We start from the raw sequence: 20,521 nt of genomic DNA, 5'->3' as shown, positions 1-20,521 counted from the left end.
CTCTCCTTCTACCCTGTGTCACTCTGCTTTCTCTTCTTCTACCCTGGGTCACTCTGCTTTCTCTTCTTCTACCCTGGGTCACTCTGCTTTCTCTTCTTCTACCCTGGGTCACTCTGCTTTCTCTTCTTCTACCCTGGGTCACTCTGCTTTCTCTTCTTCTACCCTGGGTCACTCTGCTTTCTCTTCTTCTACCCTGGGTCACTCTGCTTTCTCCTTCTACCCTGGGTCACTCTGCTTTCTCTTCTTCTACCCTGGGTCACTCTGCTTTCTCTCCTTCTACCCTGGGTCACTCTGCTTTCTCTCCTTCTACCCTGGGTCACTCTGCTTTCTCTTCTTCTACCCTGGGTCACTCTGCTTTCTCTCCTTCTACCCTGGGTCACTCTGCTTTCTCTGCTTCTACCCTGGGTCACTCTGCTTTCTCTTCTTCTACCCTGGGTCACTCTGCTTTCTCTTCTTCTACCCTGGGTCACTCTGCTTTCTCTTCTTCTACCCTGGGTCACTCTGCTTTCTCTCCTTCTACCCTGGGTCACTCTGCTTTCTCTGCTTCTACCCTGGGTCACTCTGCTTTCTCTTCTTCCACCCTGGGTCACTCTGCTTTCTCTTCTTCTACCCTGGGTCACTCTGCTTTCTCTTCTTCTACCCTGGGTCACTCTGCTTTCTCTTCTTCTACCCTGGGTCACTCTGCTTTCTCTCCTTCTACCCTGGGTCACTCCGCTTTCTCTCCTTCTACCCTGGGTCACTCTGCTTTCTCACCTTCTACCCTGGGTCACTCTGCTTTCTCTTCTTCTACCCTGGGTCACTCTGCTTTCTCTTCTTCTACCCTGGGTCACTCTGCTTTCTCTCCTTCTACCCTGGGTCACTCTGCTTTCTCTCCTTCTACCCTGGGTCACTCTGCTTTCTCTTCTTCTACCCTGGGTCACTCTGCTTTCTCTTCTTCTACCCTGGGTCACTCTGCTTTCTCTCCTTCTACCCTGGGTCACTCTGCTTTCTCTGCTTCTACCCTGGGTCACTCTGCTTTCTCTTCTTCTACCCTGGGTCACTCTGCTTTCTCTTCTTCTACCCTGGGTCACTCTGCTTTCTCTTCTTCTACCCTGGGTCACTCTGCTTTCTCTCCTTCTACCCTGGGTCACTCTGCTTTCTCTCCTTCTACCCTGGGTCACTCCGCTTTCTCTCCTTCTACCCTGGGTCACTCTGCTTTCTCACCTTCTACCCTGGGTCACTCTGCTTTCTCTTCTTCTACCCTGGGTCACTCTGCTTTCTCTCCTTCTACCCTGGGTCACTCTGCTTTCTCTTCTTCTACCCTGGGTCACTCTGCTTTCTCTTCTTCTACCCTGGGTCACTCTGCTTTCTCTCCTTCTACCCTGGGTCACTCTGCTTTCTCTCCTTCTACCCTGTGTCACTCTGCTTTCTCTCCTTCTACCCTGTGTCACTCCGCTTTCTCACCTTCTACCCTGGGTCACTCTGCTTTCTCACCTTCTACCCTGGGTCACTCTGCTTTCTCTTCTTCTACCCTGGGTCACTCTGCTTTCTCTCCTTCTACCCTGGGTCACTCTGCTTTCTCTTCTTCTACCCTGGGTCACTCTGCTTTCTCTTCTTCTACCCTGGGTCACTCTGCTTTCTCTCCTTCTACCCTGGGTCACTCTGCTTTCTCTTCTTCTACCCTGTGTCACTCTGCTTTCTCTCCTTCTACCCTGTGTCACTCCGCTTTCTCTTCTTCTACCCTGGGTCACTCTGCTTTCTCTTCTTCTACCCTGGGTCACTCTGCTTTCTCTCCTTCTACCCTGGGTCACTCTGCTTTCTCTCCTTCTACCCTGGGTCACTCTGCTTTCTCTCCTTCTACCCTGGGTCACTCTGCTTTCTCTTCTTCTACCCTGGGTCACTCTGCTTTCTCTTCTTCTACCCTGGGTCACTCTGCTTCTCTTCTTCTACCCTGGGTCACTCTGCTTTCTCTCCTTCTACCCTGGGTCACTCTGCTTTCTCTCCTTCTACCCTGGGTCACTCTGCTTTCTCTCCTTCTACCCTGGGTCACTCTGCTTTCTCACCTTCTACCCTGGGTCACTCTGCTTTCTCTTCTTCTACCCTGGGTCACTCTGCTTTCTCTTCTTCTACCCTGGGTCACTCTGCTTTCTCTCCTTCTACCCTGGGTCACTCTGCTTTCTCTCCTTCTACCCTGGGTCACTCTGCTTTCTCTTCTTCTACCCTGGGTCACTCTGCTTTCTCTTCTTCTACCCTGGGTCACTCTGCTTTCTCTCCTTCTACCCTGGGTCACTCTGCTTTCTCTACCCTTCACCCTGCTTTCACTCTGCTTTCTCTTCTTCTACCCTGGGTCACTCTGCTTTCTCTTCTTCTACCCTGGGTCACTCTGCTTTCTCTTCTTCTACCCTGGGTCACTCTGCTTTCTCTCCTTCTACCCTGGGTCACTCTGCTTTCTCTCCTTCTACCCTGGGTCACTTCTACCCTGTGTTCTCTTTCTCTTCTACCCTGGGTCACTCTGCTTTCTCTCCTTCTACCCTGTGTCACTCCGCTTTCTCTTCTTCTACCCTGGGTCACTCTGCTTTCTCTTCCTCTACCCTGGGTCACTCTGCTTTCTCTTCTTCTACCCTGGGTCACTCTGCTTTCTCTCCTTCTACCCTGGGTCACTCTGCTTTCTCTCCTTCTACCCTGGGTCACTCTGCTTTCTCTCCTTCTACCCTGTGTCAGTCCGCTTTCTCTTCTTCTACCCTGTGTCACTCCGCTTTCTCTTCTACCCTGGGTCGCTTTCTCTTCTTCTCTGCTCTTCTCTCCTTCTACCCTGGGTCACTCTGCTTTCTCTTCTTCTACCCTGGGTCACTCTGCTTTCTCTCCTTCTACCCTGGGTCACTCTGCTTTCTCTTCTTCTACCCTGGGTCACTCTGCTTTCTCTTCTTCTACCCTGGGTCACTCTGCTTTCTCCTTCTACCCTGGGTCACTCTGCTTTCTCTTCTTCTACCCTGTGTCACTCTGCTTTCTCTCCTTCTACCCTGTGTCACTCTGCTTTCTCTTCTTCTACCCTGGGTCACTCTGCTTTCTCTTCTTCTACCCTGGGTCACTCTGCTTTCTCTCCTTCTACCCTGGGTCACTCTGCTTTCTCTTCTTCTACCCTGGGTCACTCTGCTTTCTCTCCTTCTACCCTGGGTCACTCTGCTTTCTCTTCTTCTACCCTGGGTCACTCTGCTTTCTCTCCTTCTACCCTGGGTCACTCTGCTTTCTCTCCTTCTACCCTGGGTCACTCTGCTTTCTCTTCTTCTACCCTGGGTCACTCTGCTTTCTCTTCTTCTACCCTGGGTCACTCTGCTTTCTCTCCTTCTACCCTGGGTCACTCTGCTTTCTCTTCTTCTACCCTGGGTCACTCTGCTTTCTCTCCTTCTACCCTGGGTCACTCTGCTTTCTCTTCTTCTACCCTGGGTCACTCTGCTTTCTCTTCTTCTACCCTGGGTCACTCTGCTTTTCTCTTCTTCTACCCTGGGTCACTCTGCTTTCTCTCCTTCTACCCTGGGTCACTCTGCTTTCTCTTCTTCTACCCTGGGTCACTCTGCTTTCTCTTCTTCTACCCTGGGTCACTCTGCTTTCTCTCCTTCTACCCTGGGGCTTTCTCTTCTACCCTGGGTCACTCTGCTTCTTCTTCTACCCTGGGTCACTCTGCTTTCTCTCCTTCTACCCTGGGTCACTCTGCTTTCTCTTCTTCTACCCTGGGTCACTCTGCTTTCTCTTCTTCTACCCTGGGTCACTCTGCTTTCTTTCTCTTCTTCTACCCTGGGTCACTCTGCTTTCTCTTCTTCTACCCTGGGTCACTCTGCTTTCTCTTCTTCTACCCTGGGTCACTCTGCTTCTCTTCTTCTACCCTGGGTCACTCTGCTTTCTCCTTCTACCCTGGGTCACTCTGCTTTCTCTCCTTCTACCCTGGGTCACTCTGCTTTCTGGGTCACTCTGCTTTTCTCCTTCTACCCTGGGTCACTCTGCTTTCTCTCCTTCTACCCTGGGTCACTCTGCTTTCTCTTCTTCTACCCTGGGTCACTCTGCTTTCTCTTCTTCTACCCTGGGTCACTCTGCTTTCTCTTCTTCTACCCTGGGTCACTCTGCTTTCTCTTCTTCTACCCTGGGTCACTCTGCTTTCTCTCCTTCTACCCTGGGTCACTCTGCTTTCTCTCCTTCTACCCTGGGTCACTCTGCTTTCTCTCCTTCTACCCTGGGTCACTCTGCTTTCCCTCCTTCTACCCTGGGTCACTCTGCTTTCTCTTCTTCTACCCTGGGTCACTCTGCTTTCTCTTCTTCTACCCTGGGTCACTCTGCTTTCTCCTTCTACCCTGGTCACTCTGCTTTCTCCTTCTACCCTGTGTCTGCTTTCGCTCCGCTTTCTCTCCTCTGTCGATCCGCCCTCTCTCCTTCCGCCCTGTGTCATCGCTCTGCTCTACCCTGCTCCCACTCTGCTTTCTCTCCTTCTACCCTGTGTCTCGCTCTCTTCTCTACCCTGGGCTCTCTCTACCCGTGTCTCCGCTCTCCTCTCGCGGGCTCTCTCTCCGCTCGCTCTCCTCTCGCGGGCTCTCTCTCCGCTCGCTCTCCTCTCGCGGGCTCTCTCTCCACTCGCTCACCTCTCTCCTCTCGCGGGCTCTCTCTCCCCGCTCTCTCTCCTCTCGCGGGCTCTCTCTCCCCGCTCTCTCTCCTCTCGCGGGCTCTCTCTCCCCGCTCTCTCTCCTCTCGCGGGCTCTCTCTCCCCGCTCTCTCTCCTCTCGCGGGCTCTCTCTCCCCGCTCTCTCTCCTCTCGCGGGCTCTCTCTCCCCGCTCTCTCTCCTCTCGCGGGCTCTCTCTCGCGGGCTCTCTCTCTCCGCTCACTCTCGCGGGCTCTCAGGCCTTATCGGAAAGATCACATCCCTTTCTGTATGACTGGACTAGATCTTAGATCTGCACCGCAGAAGATGTGGCTCAACTCTTTCTGTCTGCCTCAGTCAATCACATGGGGTTCTACCCACATGTTGATTACAGGACACTGCAGACAAGCTATGTGTCATTCTTTCTCCTCTTTAGTCACTCTAAAATGGATATTTGAAGTGGCTGCGCTGGCCCTTGTTTTTGAAGTTGCTCTTAAAAGCCTTGTGCGTGCCATCTTTCATAAGTCTCATTGTTATTGTTGAAATTATATGTTGATTTTATAGAGATGGGTTGAACCTAAATGGGATGGAATCACGGCAAGTGGAACCGATGCACCATGTCTGGAACCAACAGGACCCTGAACAGCTTCTACCCCCAAGCCATAAGACTGATAAATAGTTGTCCAAATAGCTACCCAAATATTTGTAGCAACTCTTTTGACTCATCACATAAGCTGCTGCTACTGTTAATTACCTATCCTGTTGCCTAGTCACTTTACCCCTACCTATATGAACACATCTACCTCAATTAACTCGTACCCCTACACATCGACTCGTTACTGGTACCCATTGCATATAGCCAAATTATTGTTACTTATTTTGTATGTATTCCTTGTTATTTTTCTCTCTGCATAATTTGGAAGGGCCCATAAGTATGAAATTCACTGTTAGTGTACACCTGTTTACAATTTGAGTTTGTGATTGGTCCAAAACGGGGATCTGCCTCCTCATTAGGGCTTTTCTCCCATCCAGTCTGAAGGGTCTTCGCCCCTGGCTTTATTGGTAGTGTAAAGTGAACGTGTTTGTGGTACATTAGTGTCAGTGTTATTATCTGGGAAAGGTGTCATAAGAAATCAACTTCAACTCCACAAGAACGGCTCTGAGTTATGCAATATACACTCCTGCTTCTTTTACTTGCTGGGGAAAACATTTTGATCACAATGCTGTAAATCCGAAGGTATTTAAGCGTCATCCCATTTGGAGTTGAATCTAAACAATTAACGAGAGTGTCCGGGCCTTCCCTTACTTAGTAAGATAGACGTTTGCAAAAGGCTCACAAGTAAATACTTAACTTTACATGAGAGGTGTGAAATGTCAGAACAGCCATGTTGGGATGCCTGTCAGGAGGATATGTTTTTGAGGCAGAGATGTAGCAGCAGGGAAGGACAGCATTAGTGTAAGTGTATGAACGTTAGACAGACCTGTGGAGAGAACGACCGCTCTTCACTGGTTCTCTGTGTGAGACGTCTACCTCCCTGCATGTCAGTATGTGTCCTGTGAGGCTGCAGTCCCCCTGGGTCTCTCAGCGGTGTGTGTACAGGGTGCTCTGACCCCTTCCCTCCCTGCCTGTGAGGAGAGGAGCAGGGTTCTGACACCGCCTGTCCCTTTGGCTCACTCTGAACATTTGACACACGGAGCACGGGGTCAGCGTGACCTACTTTCCCCTGGTGGCCCTTCTGTTGTGCCGCAGCTCCCCACTCCGCGGTGGTGTGTTTGTGGGGGAAGGTGGGGAGGGATGTCAGGGCAGGGCGGAACTGCTTACGCCTTCACTGCTGTCCCGGTGTGTTAGATCACCATGTTCTTTAGGAACCACGTTGTGGTGTGTGGGAGGCGGTTGTGGGAGACTCACACAGTGGATGAGCATGAGCTGCACTGTGGGGGTTGCAGGTACATGCTGGGCAGTGCTTGGGTTGGACCCCTGCTCAGCACTCGGCTCTGTCGGACTAAATTTGCATTACCGTTCATACTCAATGATCCCTTCTACTTCCTGTACTTGTGTTAACACTGGATCTGTACTAGGTACCTATCAGGCTGCTCCATCCTCATTGAGTGGCAGTAACATACTGCGTACTTTAGATGCTTAGGCTAATTGTAGTGTTGCTTTTCCCAAAACAGACACATTAATATGGCTAACTGGCTTTAACTGGGAGGATTCTCACCAGAAGCAGAAGTGGGTGTCATCAGGTTTCTCTGTGTAACACTGCAGTTGTAATGTGTTAAACACTTCTATTCACTCCTCTTTACCCTTTCTCCCATGAATGACCCTCAGCCTGTTAGTTTCAAATCAAATCACATTTTATTTGTCACATGGTTAGCAGATGTTAATGCGAGTGTAGCGAAATGCTTGTGCTTCTAGTTCCGACAATGCAGTAATAACCAACAAGTAATCTAACTAACAATTCTAAAACTACTGTCTTATACACAGTGTAAGGGGATAAAGAATATGTACATAAGGATATATGAATGAGTGATGGTACAGAGCAGCATAGGCAAGATACAGTAGATGGTATCGAGTACAGTATATACATATGAGATGAGTATGTAAACAAAGTGGCATAGTTAAAGTGGCTAGTGATACATGTATTACATAAGGATGCAGTCGATGATATAGAGTACAGTATATACGTATGCATATGAGATGAATAATGTAGGGTAAGTAACATTATATAAGGTAGCATTGTTTAAAGTAGCTAGTGATATATTTACATAATTTCCCATCAATTCCCATTATTAAAGTGGCTGGAGTTGAGTCAGTGTCAGTGTGTTGGCAGCAGCCACTCAATGTTAGTGGTGGCTGTTTAACAGTCTGATGGCCTTGAGATAGAAGCTGTTTTTCAGTAGTTTCACACCAGTGATGTGTAAGCCGAGAGAGGGGAGCGTGTTTGACAGAATACAGCGTGCTGCTGGAGCGCAGAGCCTGTCAGGGCAGTGGAGGGCTGCCAGAGAAGAGTTCATTATGAAGTACAACTCTAATGCAGTGGCAGTAATCTAGGCTGGGTTGGGATAGATGACTGTATCAATGATTTAGACTCGCAAGAAGGACCTAAATGAAGACTGAGCAACCTCTCTCCCTGTGAGCACTACTACTGCCTCATCTCATTGAAGCCATGGAAGTGGTCCTTCTGTGGCTCAGTTGGTAGAGCATGGCGCTTGTAACGCCAGGGTAGTGGGTTCGATTCCCGGGACCACCCATACGTAGAATGTATGCACACATGACTGTAAGTCGCTTTGGATAAAAGCGTCAGCTAAATGGCATATATTATATTATTATTATATTAAGTTGAAGGCCGAACACAATACTGCATGGATTGTTAGCAGTAAACGGGAGTTGAACATTTGCAGTCTAAGTTTTAAAAAACAAATAATTTTAAGACCATGGTACCAATAATTTCTTATTATACCAGACACTTTTTTTTATTTGACCTTTAACTAGGCAAGTCTGTTAAACAAATTCTTATTTACAATGACGGCCTGGCAAAAGGCCTCCTGCGGGGCTGGGAACCGATGTATTTTAATATCGCGCACAGATGTTATAAGGATCATTTAGTTGCTAATGACAGCTGGCGTCACCCCGGTCGGACTCATTGAGAGACTCAAGTTGAAGGCCTTCACTGAGCCAGTCTGCAACGTCACTTTTCGCCACCATGGCCTATTTATTTCCTTAACTTACCTCATTTACACTCACTGTATATAGACTTTTTGTTTTCTTTTGTTCCACTGTATTATTGACTATGTTTTGTTTATACTCTGTTGTTGTTTGTCGAACTGCTTTGCTTTATCTTGGCCAGGTCGCAGTTGCAAATGAGAACTTGTTCTCAACTAGCTTACCTGGTTAAATAAAGGTGAAATAAAAAATAACATGCAGAGTTTGAGCTACTTTTTATTTATTTTATGTCATCTTAACCGACTTCATTTGGATTCAATGCGCTATTGAGTTTTCAAATATAAATAAATGGTGTCAAGTGATCAAGGACTTTGTCCATTCATTGACAGTGCATTCGGGACCTTTTCTGACCCCTTGACTTTTTCCACATTTGGTTATGTTACAGCCTTACTCTAAAATAGATTCACTTAATGTTTTCCTCATCGATCTACACACTACCCCATAATGACACATCGAAAACAGGTTTGTAGATATTTTTGTAAATGTATGTAAAAACATACCTTATTTACATAAGTTTTTAGACCCTTTGCTATGAGCCTAGGGGCAGCAGGGAGACTAGTGGTTAAATAAAGACTAGCCTAGTTAAATAAAGTTTCACTTAAAAAAAACAACTCAATTGAGCTCCAGTGCATCCTGTTGATATTGATCATCCTTGATGTTTCTACAACTTGATTGGACTTCATTTGGTAAAGCACCTAGCCGTCTATATAAGGTCCCACAGTTGACAGTGCATGTCAGAACAAAAACCTTGCGGTCGAAGGAATGTTCCATAGAACGCCGAGACAGGATTGTGTCGAGGCACAGATCTGGGGAAGTGTACCAAAACATGTCTGCAGCATTGAAGGTCCCCAAGAACACAGTGGCATCCATCATTATTAAATGGAAGAAGATTGGAACCACCAAGACTACCTAGAGCTGGCTGCCCAGCCAAACTGAGCAATCGGAGGAGAAGGGTCTAGTTCAGGGAGGTGACAGAGCTCCAGAATTCCTCTTTGGAGATGGTTGTCCTTCTGGAAGGTTCTCCCGTCTCTGCAGCACTCCATCATTTTGGCCTTTATGGTAGAGTGGCCACTCCTCAGTAAATTGCACATAACAGCCTGCTTGGAGTTTGCCATAAGACACCTAAAGACTCTCAGACAATGAGAAACAAGATTCTCAGGTCTGATGAAACCAAGATTGAACTCTTTTTGGCCTGAATGCCAAGTGTCACGTCTGGGGGAAACCTGGCACCATCCCAACGGTGAAGCATGGTTGTGGCAGCATCATGCTGTGGGGATGCTTTTCTGTGGCAGGAACTGGCATACTAGTCAGATCGAGGGGGGGAAAGAAACAGAACGAAGTACAGAGATCCTTGATGAATACCTGCTCCAGAGAATTGAACCTGATCAATCAGCTCTGGAGACCTGAAAATAGCTGTGCAGTGACGCTCCCCATCCAACCTGACAGAGCTTGAGAGGATCTGCAGAGAAAAATGGGAGAAACTCCCCAAATACAGGTGTACCACGCTTGTAACGTCATACCAAGGAACACTCAGCTGTAATCGCTGCCAAACGGTGCTTCGACAAAGTACTGAGTAAATGTTCTGCCTACTTACAGTTGAAGTCGAAGTTTGCATGCACCTTAGCCAAATACATTTCAACTCAGTTTTTCACATTTCCTGACATTTAATCCTAGTAAAAATTCCCTGTCTTAGGTCAGTTAGTATCACCACTTTATTTTAAGAATGTGAAATGTCAGAATAATAGTTGTGATTTATTTCAGCTTTTATTTCTTTCATCACATTCCAAGTGGGTCAGAAGTTTACATACACTCAATTAGTATTTGGTAGCATTGCTTTAAACAATTTAAACTCGGGTCAAATGTTTTGGGTAGCCTTGCTTTTTCAGTTCTGCCCACAAATTTTCTATAGGATTGAGGTTAGGGCTTTGTGATGGCCACTCCAATACCTTGACTTGGTTGTCCTTGAGCCATTTTGCCACAACTTTAGAAGTATGCTTGGGGTCATTGTCCATTTGGAAGACCCATTTGCGACCAAGCTTTAACTTCCTGACTGATGTCTTGATGTAGCTTCAATATATTCACATAATTTCCCTCCCTCATGATGTCGTCTATTTTGTGAAGTGCATCAGTCCCTCCTGCAGCAAAGCACCCCCACAACATGATGCTGTCACCCCCGTGCTTCACGGTTGTCGATGGTGTTCGACTTGCAAGCCCCCCCTTTTTCCTCCAAACATAACAATAGTCATTATGGCCAAACAGTTCTATTTTTGTTTCATCAGACCAGAGGACATTTCTCCAAAGTACGATCTTTATCCCCATGTGCAGTTGCGAACCGTAGTCAGGCTTTTTTATGGTGGTTTTGGAGCAGTGGCTCCTTCCTTGCTGAGTTGCCTTTCAGGTTGTTGATATAGGACTTGTTTTACTATGGACATAGATACTTTTGTACCTGTTTCCTCCAGCAAATCTGTGATTGATTTACACTTTTCGATCCAAAGTACGTTCATCTCTAGGAGAAAGAATTTGTCTCCTTCCTGAGCGGTATGACGGCTGCGTGGTCCCATGGTGTTTATACTTGTGAACGTGGTCCCTTCAGGCATTTGGAAATTGCTCCCAAGGATGAATCAGACTTTTTTTCCCCCCTGAGGTCTTGGCTGATTAAAAAAATATATATATATACCCCATGATGTCAAGCAAAGAGGCACTGAGTTTGAAGGTAGGCCTTGAAATACATCCACAGGTACACTTTCAATTGACTCAAATTATGTCAATTCGCCTGTCAGAAGCTTCTAAAGCCATGACATTTTCTGGAATTTTCCAAGCTGTTTAAAGGCACAGTCAACTTAGTGTCTGTAAACTTCTGACCCACTGGAATTGTGATACAGTGAATTATAAGTGAAATAATTTGTCTGTAAACAATTGTTGGAAAAATTACTTGTCATGCTCAAAGTAGATGTCCTAACTGACTTGCCAAAACTATAGTTTGTTAACAAGAACTTTGTGGAGTTGTTGAAAAATGAGTTTCAATTACTCCAACCTAAGTGTATAAACTTCCAACTAACTGTTTGTAAATTTGATATTTCAGTTTATTTTCAATACATTTTCAAAACATTTCTAAACCTGTTTTTGCTTTGTCATTATTGGGTAGTGTGTGTAGACTGAGGGGAAAAAATAGTTTCATCCATTTTAGAATAAGACTAACATATCAAAATGTGGAAAAAGTTGAGGGGTCTGAATACTCTCCGAATGCGCTGTATACAGGCACCTCTCTCTGACATCAAATGCATGACGCACACACTCCACTCCTCAGAGGGGTTGGCTTTGAATGCATTGTTGTACAACTGACTAGGTATCCCCCTTTCCTCACCACTCCTGCTCCTTGACGGCTGAGTCTGGAAGGTGGGTGGTTTTACTTGGGTCTTGGAGATTCTCCAGTACTTTTGTATACCTTTTTAGTCAGTAGTTGTGAAAGTAGCGCTCACCAGCCAAAAGTCTTCCCTGAAAATGACATGCTACATCACATGTGCAGATTTGTGATCTCTTGTTCTCTCTCACTCTGCTGGGTGTGCATCTTGCTAGCTGTCACTCAAATGGCGAGGGGCTGAAGCTCATTGCTTTGCTTCATCTTGGCCAGGTCACAGAGTTAAATGAGGACTTGTTCTCAACTGACCTACCTGGTTAAATAAAGGTGCATTTTTTTATATATACTTTTTTTATTGGCTTAAAAAAAAAAATATGCCATTTAGCAGACGCTTTTATCCAAAGCGACTTACAGTCATGTGTGCATACATTCTACGTATGGGTGGTCCCGGGGATCGAACCCACTACCCTGGCGTTACAAGCGCCATGCTCTACCAACTGAGCTACAGAAGGACCAAACTAAACTAATTGCTGGGGACAATTTAGGGGAAATGGTGCCGTACGGCTTCCAGAAAACACTTTTCAAACTAGGAATTTCAAATAAAATGTCATTTGTCACATGTGCCGAATACAACCAGTGTAGACCTTACTGTGAAATGCTTACTTACACGCCCTTAACCAACAAGACAGTTTTAAGAAAAATAAGAGTTAAGAAAATATTGACTAAATGCACTAAAGTAAAAAAGAGTAACAACAATGAGACTATATACAGGGGGTACTGAGTCAATATGCGGGGATACAGGTTAGTTGAGGTAATATGTACATGTAGGTAGGGGCAAAGTAGTTAGGGGCAAAGGTAGGGGGAAAGTCTGGGTAGCCATTTGATTAGCTGTTCATCAGTCTTATGGCTTGGGGGAAGAAGCTATTAAGAAGCCTTTTGGACCTTGACTTGGTGCTCCGGTACCGCTTGCCGTGCAGTAGAAGAGAGAACAGTCTATGACTAGGGTGGTTGGAGTCTTTGACAATTTTTAGGGCCTTCCTCTGACACCGCCTGGTATGTAGGTCCTGGATGCCAGGAAGCTGGGCCCCAGTGATGTACTGGGCCGTACGTACTACCCTTTGTGTAGCATTAATTAATATTTAGTGGATAATTGAGGTAAGCCAGTAATTCTGCTCATAGATTAGGCATGTATGAACTACACAATGGCACATCGAGCCCAAAGTAGGATGTTTAAAAAATACTTAAGTCGCCAGACCCCAGATATTGGGGTTTGATATGCCTCTTCATTATTTGATAAGTGTTTTGTGTTTTTTTTAAAATATATTTTCGTTTTCTGAGCCTACTGAGGTGCAAAACTACTTTCTCTTTACTGATGTTACAACTAGCTCCATCTTGTGGGCTGTGTACTCATCTCACATCAACCTATGTCCAACTCAGCTGCACTAAAAAGCTTTGGGATCCTCCAATATCTATCAATATTACTCCATAAAATGAAGTGGAGATGCGCGCATTCAGGGAGTCCACTAAGCCCATGGCTTGCCCAGCTCCTGCTGATTCCAGGGCCCTGCCTGCTTGCCTACCTGCTTGCCTGCCTGGCTGACTCTATCCTGACTGTTATTAATCCAGGAGCATCACTCTACAGCCTAGTGGTTAGAGCGTTGGACTAGTAACCGGAAGGTTGCAAGTTCAAACCCCCGAGCTGACAAGGTACAAATCTGTCGTTCTGCCCCTGAACAGGCAGTTAACTCACTGTTCCTAGGCAGTCATTGAAAATAATAATTTGTTCTTAACTGACTTGCCTAGTTAAATAAAGGTAAATAAAAAAATGTTGCTTCAAGCTCCTGATCAGCCTCTCTGACAGTGAGGACCAGCCAACACCATAATGAGTTAACTTTCAGAATGCTCCATAATGTATTTCCTTCCCCCCCAAGGAGCCTTGTGTAGCGTTAACTCATCAGGCATCATCCCAGAGAGGGACTCATTCGGGATGCGTGTGTCACTTAATTCAAGTTGAGTTTTGATTTTTGGCGCCCATGTAATTTGAGAAGTAGAAGAAGCCAGTTTGCTGCGGTCTCCAGGGTGTTGTTACCAGGTAGATTAGACCCTGTCTTCCTAGTGGCTTTGGCCAGGTTCAAGATAAAGAACTAGTGACTGAGTGTGTCTAGTCATGGATTTAGCAGATTCATTCCTCATGGTGTAATTAAAAGTTGATCTTGACAGCGGGAAATGACTTGACACAGGATGATCGTGTAGCATGCTACCAAGATTCCCTTTTGAACTATGATATGCTCTCTTCTCAAAGACACGAAACCTCTTCCTCTGTTTTTTTTTATCCCTAAGCTCTAACCCTGACATTCTCTCTCTCTCTCTCCCCCCCACAGAACTCAATACGGCACAATCTGTCATTGAACAAGTGTTTTCTCAAAGTGCCTCGCTCCAAAGATGACCCAGGAAAGGTAAGAGGACTGTCGGTTCAAACCCAACATACAGAGATGACAGTAAATGGAGTGGGAATAAACAGCTGCTGTCCACAGGTCGATGTAGCAGTCTAGATATATATGTCCACAGGTCAATGTAGCAGTCTATATATATATGTCCACAGGTCAATGTAGCAGTCTATATATATATATATGTCCACAGGTCAATGTAGCAGTCTATATATATATGTCCACAGGTCGATGTAGCAGTCTATATATATATGTCCACAGGTCAATGTAGCAGTCTATATATATATGTCCACAGGTCAATGTAGCAGTCTATATATATATGTCCACAGGTCAATGTAGCAGTCTATATATATATGTCCACAGGTCGATGTAGCAGTCTATATATATATGTCCACAGGTCAATGTAGCAGTCTATATATATATGTCCACAGGTCGATGTAGCAGTCTAGATATATATGTCCACAGGTCAATGTAGCAGTCTATATATATATGTCCACAGGTCAATGTAGCAGTCTATATATATATATATGTCCACAGGTCAATGTAGCAGTCTATATATATATGTCCACAGGTCGATGTAGCAGTCTATATATATATGTCCACAGGTCAATGTAGCAGTCTATATATATATGTCCACAGGTCAATGTAGCAGTCTATATATATATGTCCACAGGTCAATGTAGCAGTCTATATATATATGTCCACAGGTCGATGTAGCAGTCTATATATATATGTCCACAGGTCGATGTAGCAGTCAAGATCTATATATATATATATATATATGTCCACAGGTCGATGTAGCAGTCAAGATCTATATATATATGTCCACAGGTCGATGTAGCAGTCTAGATATAGATATATATAGATATGTCCACAGGTCGATGTAGCAGTATAGATATATAGATATGTCCACAGGTCGATGTAGCAGTCTAGATATAGATATATATATATATATGTCCACAGGTCGATGTAGCAGTCTAGATATAGATATATATATATATGTCCACAGGTCGATGTAGCAGTCTAGATATATATATAGATATATCCACAGGTCGATGTTGCAGTCTAGATATATATATGTCCACAGGTCGATGTAGCAGTCTAGATATATATATATATATATATATATGTCCACAGGTCGATGTTGCAGTCTAGATATATATATATATGTCCACAGGTCGATGTAGCAGTCTAGATATATATATATATATATATGTCCACGGGTCGATGTAGCAGTCTAGATATAGATATAGATATATATATAGATATGTCCACAGGTCGATGTAGCAGTCTAGATATAGATATATATAGATATGTCCACAGGTCGATGTAGCAGTCTAGATATAATATATAGATATGTCCACAGGTCGATGTAGCAGTCTAGATATATATATATAGATATGTCCACAGGTCGATGTAGCAGTCTAGATATAATATATAGATATGTCCACAGGTCGATGTAGCAGTCTAGATATATATATATAGATATGTCCACAGGTCGATGTAGCAGTCTAGATATATATATATAGATATGTCCACAGGTCGATGTAGCAGTCTAGATATATATATATAGATATGTCCACAGGTCGATGTAGCAGTCTAGATATAGATATATATAGATATGTCCACAGGTCGATGTAGCAGTCTAGATATAATATGTAGATATGTCCACAGGTCGATGTAGCAGTCTAGATATAATATATAGATATGTCCACAGGTCGATGTAGCAGTCTAGATATAATATATAGATATGTCCACAGGTCGATGTAGCAGTCTAGATATATATATATAGATATGTCCACAGGTCGATGTAGCAGTCTAGATATATAGATATGTCCACAGGTCGATGTAGCAGTCTAGATATATATATATAGATATGTCCACAGGTCGATGTAGCAGTCTAGATATATAGATATGTCCACAGGTCGATGTAGCAGTCTAGATATATATATGCCACATCACCCATGACAGAGAACTGTTGATTGTCAAGGGCAATGAATTCCATTATCTTGGCTTTAATGGATTTCCCCTTTGAGTTGTCTCGCTGAAATGTTCTTACTCTTTCAAATGACTGCTCCACTTGTTGACTGCTCGATCCACACAGCAGACATTGTGGGCTAAGTTAGGAATGCTGTGTTGCGCAATGGTATGCACAGAAGATTTGACATAATTTTTTTAAACATTGGCATTAAACTAGACATCTTGTTCACCGATATATCGTGCATCCCTAGGAAAAAGCCATTGACCTTGTGGGAGTAGGCCAAAATAAGGCCATAGTCCGGCCATTTCTCTCCACACACTCTACTCTTGCTCTCTCTCTTGCTCAATTCAATTTGCTTTATTGGCATGACGTAACAATGTACATATTGCCAAAGCTTGTTTGGGATATTTACAATAAGAAAAAAATGAATCTAAATTGTCAACGGAACAACAATAACCAAGTGTCATAATAACCCTACATTGAACAATAACAATAAGCATACAGTAGAGGACATGTGCAGTTTGATTGGTCTGTCAGACACTGTCCCTCAACTTATGGCAGGCAGCAATGTAGTGCGCTTCCAACCCACAGCTCTCTGCGTCCTCCCCCAACAGGACAGGTAGCCTACTCTCATCAGAGAGGTCTTTGAAACCTTTAATAAGAGCGCGAGAGAGCACGCGCTCTCTGCACACTGTCGCTCTAGCTCTCTCCTCTAGCTCTCTCCTCTAGCTCTCTCCTCTAGCTCTCTCCTCTAGCTCTCTCCTCTAGCTCTCTCCTCTAGCTCTCTCCTCTAGCTCTCTCCTCTAGCTCTCTCCTCTAGCTCTCTCCTCTAGCTCTCTCCTCTAGCTCTCTGCTCTAGCTCTCTCCTCTAGCTCTCTCCTCTAGCTCTCTCCTCTAGCTCTCTCCTCTAGCTCTCTCCTCTAGCTCTCTCCTCTAGCTCTCTCCTCTAGCTCTCTCCTCTAGCTCTCTGCTCTAGCTCTCTCCTCTAGCTCTCTCCTCTAGCTCTCTCCTCTAGCTCTCTCCTCTAGCTCTCTCCTCTAGCTCTCTCCTCTAGCTCTCTGCTCTAGCTCTCTCCTCTAGCTCTCTCCTCTAGCTCTCTCCTCTAGCTCTCTCCTCTAGCTCTCTCCTCTAGCTCTCTCCTCTAGCTCACCTCTCTCCCGTCTCTCGCCCCACGCTCTCTCGGCGCTCTCTCTCAGCGCTCTCTCGTTCTCTCTCCCCTCTCTCGCCTTCTCGCTCTCTCTCCCCTCTCCCGCCTTCTCGCTCTCTCTCCCCTCTCCCGCCTTCTCGCTCTCTCTCCCCTCTCCCGCCTTCTCGCTCTCTCTCCCCTCTCCCGCCTTCTCGCTCTCTCTCCCCTCTCTCGCCTTCTCTCGCTCTCTCTCCCCTCTCTCGCCTTCTCTCGCTCTCTCTCCCTCTCTCGCTCTCTCTCCCCTCTCTCGCCTTCTCTCGCTCTCTCTCCCCTCTCTCGCCTTCTCTCGCTCTTTCTCCCCTCTCTCGCCTTCTCTCTCCCCTCTCTCGCCTTCTCTCTCTCCCCTCTCTCGCCTTCTCTCTCTCCCCTCTCTCGCCTTCCCTCTCTCCCCTCTCTCGCCTTCTCTCTCTCCCCTCTCTCGCCTTCTCTCGCTCTCTTGTTCTCTCGTTCTCTCCCTCTCTCGTTCTCTCTCGCCCCTCTCTCTCCGCGCTCTCTCTCCGCGCTCTCTCTCCGCGCTCTCTCTCCGCGCTCTCTCTCCGCGCTCTCTCTCCGCGCTCTCTCTCCGCGCTCTCTCTCCGCGCTCTCTCTCCGCGCTCTCTCGCCGCGCTCTCTCGCCGCTCTCTCTCCGCGCTCTCTCGCCGCTCTCTCTCCGTGCTCTCTCGCCGCTCTCTCTCCGTGCTCTCTCGCCGCTCTCTCTCCGCGCTCTCTCGCCGCTCTCTCTCTCTCCGCGCTCTCTCCGCGCTCTCGCCGCGCTCTCGCCGCGCTCTCGCCGCGCTCTCTCCGCGCTCTCTCCGCGCTCTCTCGCCGCTCTCTCCGCGCTCTCTCGCTCTCTCTCGCCTTCTCTCGTTCTCTCTCCCCTTCTCTCGCTCTCTCGTTCTCTCTCCCCTCTCTCGCCTTCTCTCGCTCTCTCGTTCTCTCTCTCCGTGCTCTCTCTCCGTGCTCTCTCTCCGTGCTCTCTCTCCGTGCTCTCTCTCCGTGCTCTCTCTCCGTGCTCTCTTGCCGCTCTCTCTCGCCGCTCTCTCTCCGCGCTCTCTCTCCGCTCTCTCTCGATGCTTTCTCTCCGCGCTCTCTCGCCGCTCTCTCTCCCCTCTCTCTCGCTCGTCCTCCCCTCTCTTGCCTTCTCTCGCTTTCGCCCTCCCCTCTCTCGCTTTCCCTCGCCTTCTCTCGTTCTCTCTCCCCTCTCTCGCCTTCTCTCGTTCTCTCTCCCCTCTCTCGCCTTTTCTCGCTCCCCTCTCTCGATCTCTCGTTCTCTCTCCCCTCTCTTGCCTTCTCTCGTTCTCTCTCCCCTCTCTTGCCTTCTCTCGCTCTCTCTCCCCTCTCTTGCCTTCTCTCGTTCTCTCTCCCCTCTCTTGCCTTCTCTCGTTCTCTCTCCCCTCTTGCCTTCTCTCGTTCTCTCTCCCCTCTCTCGCCTTCTCTCGCTCTCTCTCCCCTCTCTCGCCTTCTCTCTCTCCCCTTCTCTCGTTCTCTCTCGCCTTCTCTCGCCTTCTCTCGTTCTCTCTCCCCTCTCTCGCCTTCTCTCGTTCTCTCTCCCCTCTCTCACCTTCTCTCGTTCTCTCGCCTCTCTCTCTCGCCTCTCTCTCTCGCCGCTCTCTCCACGCTCTCTCGGCTCAATCCCTCTCTCTCTCCTCTCTCTCTGCTCTCCACACTCACACAGGCTTGAAGTGCTACACCGAGCTATGAACTGTAGAGGATGGGGACTGAATGCTTAATTTCATGTTTTGCTGTAATCCTCTGATGTTGACTCTCCTGGGAGCTGCTCCACTAAATACAAACCATCTATTGCTGTATGGATCCCATTCCAAATGCAGGGCCAACATGCTCGCTTCCTTAATGTTTTATTTGGAATTTCTCTCCCCCCGAAGATAACTTCAAAGAAGCGCTAGCCTCTCTTGATATGTTACATCAATATTGTAATGTGGCAGGAATATGAGCACTGCTGGTTGTATGAGATAGGCGAGAGCCATGTATTTCTCTGAGATGGAGAGAGAGAGAGATGATGGCAGGCATGGCATACTCCTTTACCATGGAGGTAAGGGGATACAGTGTAGTGCCGATACGACTCCCACTGCAGATAGACCTACATATTAATTTACATGATGTTAACTGGTTAGTTTCAACTCAGTGACATGAGAACAGATGAAAGCTGGGGGTTCCTTTTAACATGAGTCTTCAGGACTCCCGGGTGGCGCAGTGGTCTAAGGCACTACATTGTAGTGCTGGCTGTGCCACCAGAGATTCTTTGTGATTCATCGTGCACTAGTGACTCCTGTGGCGCAGTGCACGCTGTCCAGGTTGCCAGGTGTACGGTGTTTCCTCCGACACATTGGTGTGGCTGGCTTCCGGGTTGGATGTCCGTTGTGTCAAGAAGCAGTGCGGCTAGATTGGGTTGTGTTTCGGGGGACGCATGGCTCTCGACCTTCGCCTCTCCCGAGTCCTTACGGGAGTTGCAGCGATGAGACAAGACTGTGATACCACGAAATTGGGGAGAAAAAAAGGGGTTAAAAAAAAGGGTATTCAATATTCTAATCTCGGGAGTTGATGGGCTTGAAGTCATTGACAGCGCTGTGCCTCAAGCATTGCAAAGAGCTGCTGGCAAACGCAGTAAAGTGTTGTTTCAATGAATGCTTACGAGCCAGCTGCTGCCTACCACCGGTCAGTCAGACTGCTCTATCAAATCATAGACTTAATTATAATATAATAACACACAAAAATACGAGCCTTAGTTTCTGGATTTTACCATATTAATGAAGAGAAGTGACACAATTTCACCTGGTTAATATTGCCTGGTAACCTGGATTTCTTTTAGGTAAATATGCAGGTTTAAAAATATACATCTGTGTATTGATTTTAAGGCATTAATGTTCATGTTTATGGTCAGGTACAGTCGTGCAACGATTGTGCTTTTTTCGCAATTGCGCTTTTGTTAAATCATCCCCCGTTTGGCGAAGTTGGCTGTCTTTGTTAGGAAGAAAGTCTAAACACAGTTTGCAATGAATGAGCCAGGCGGCCCAAACTGCTGCATATACCCTGACTCTGTTGCAAGAGAAGTGACACCATTTTTCCTAGTTAAAGGAAATTCATGTTAGCAGGCAATATTAACTAATATGCAGGTTTAAAAAGATATACTTGTGTATTGATTTTAAGGCATTGATGTTTATGGTTACGCACACATTGGTGCAACGACGGTGCTTGTTAAATCAGTAGGCTATGATTCAATGATA

At 46.4% G+C, this 20,521-nt stretch overlaps 1 protein-coding gene across 49 annotated transcripts in view; it reads left to right on the top strand.

The window, feature by feature from the left end:
* Positions 1-20,521, top strand: part of LOC118373737 (forkhead box protein J3-like) — a 167,863-nt gene that overhangs the window by 115,367 nt on the left and 31,975 nt on the right. For all 49 annotated transcript variants that reach the window (XR_008144368.1, XR_008144375.1, XR_008144372.1 and 46 more), the window contains exon 3: positions 14,068-14,142. Coding sequence is in view for 1 of the 49 variants with exons in the window: in XM_052526573.1 (XP_052382533.1) it covers positions 14,068-14,142 (75 nt within the window). In the remaining 48 variants the exon portion in view is untranslated. The remainder of the gene's footprint in view (positions 1-14,067; positions 14,143-20,521) is intronic.

Source organism: Oncorhynchus keta, chromosome 10 (genome assembly GCF_023373465.1).
Source record: "Oncorhynchus keta strain PuntledgeMale-10-30-2019 chromosome 10, Oket_V2, whole genome shotgun sequence".
Lineage (NCBI taxonomy): Eukaryota > Metazoa > Chordata > Actinopteri > Salmoniformes > Salmonidae > Oncorhynchus > Oncorhynchus keta.
This window is presented reverse-complemented; position numbering and strand designations above follow the sequence as displayed.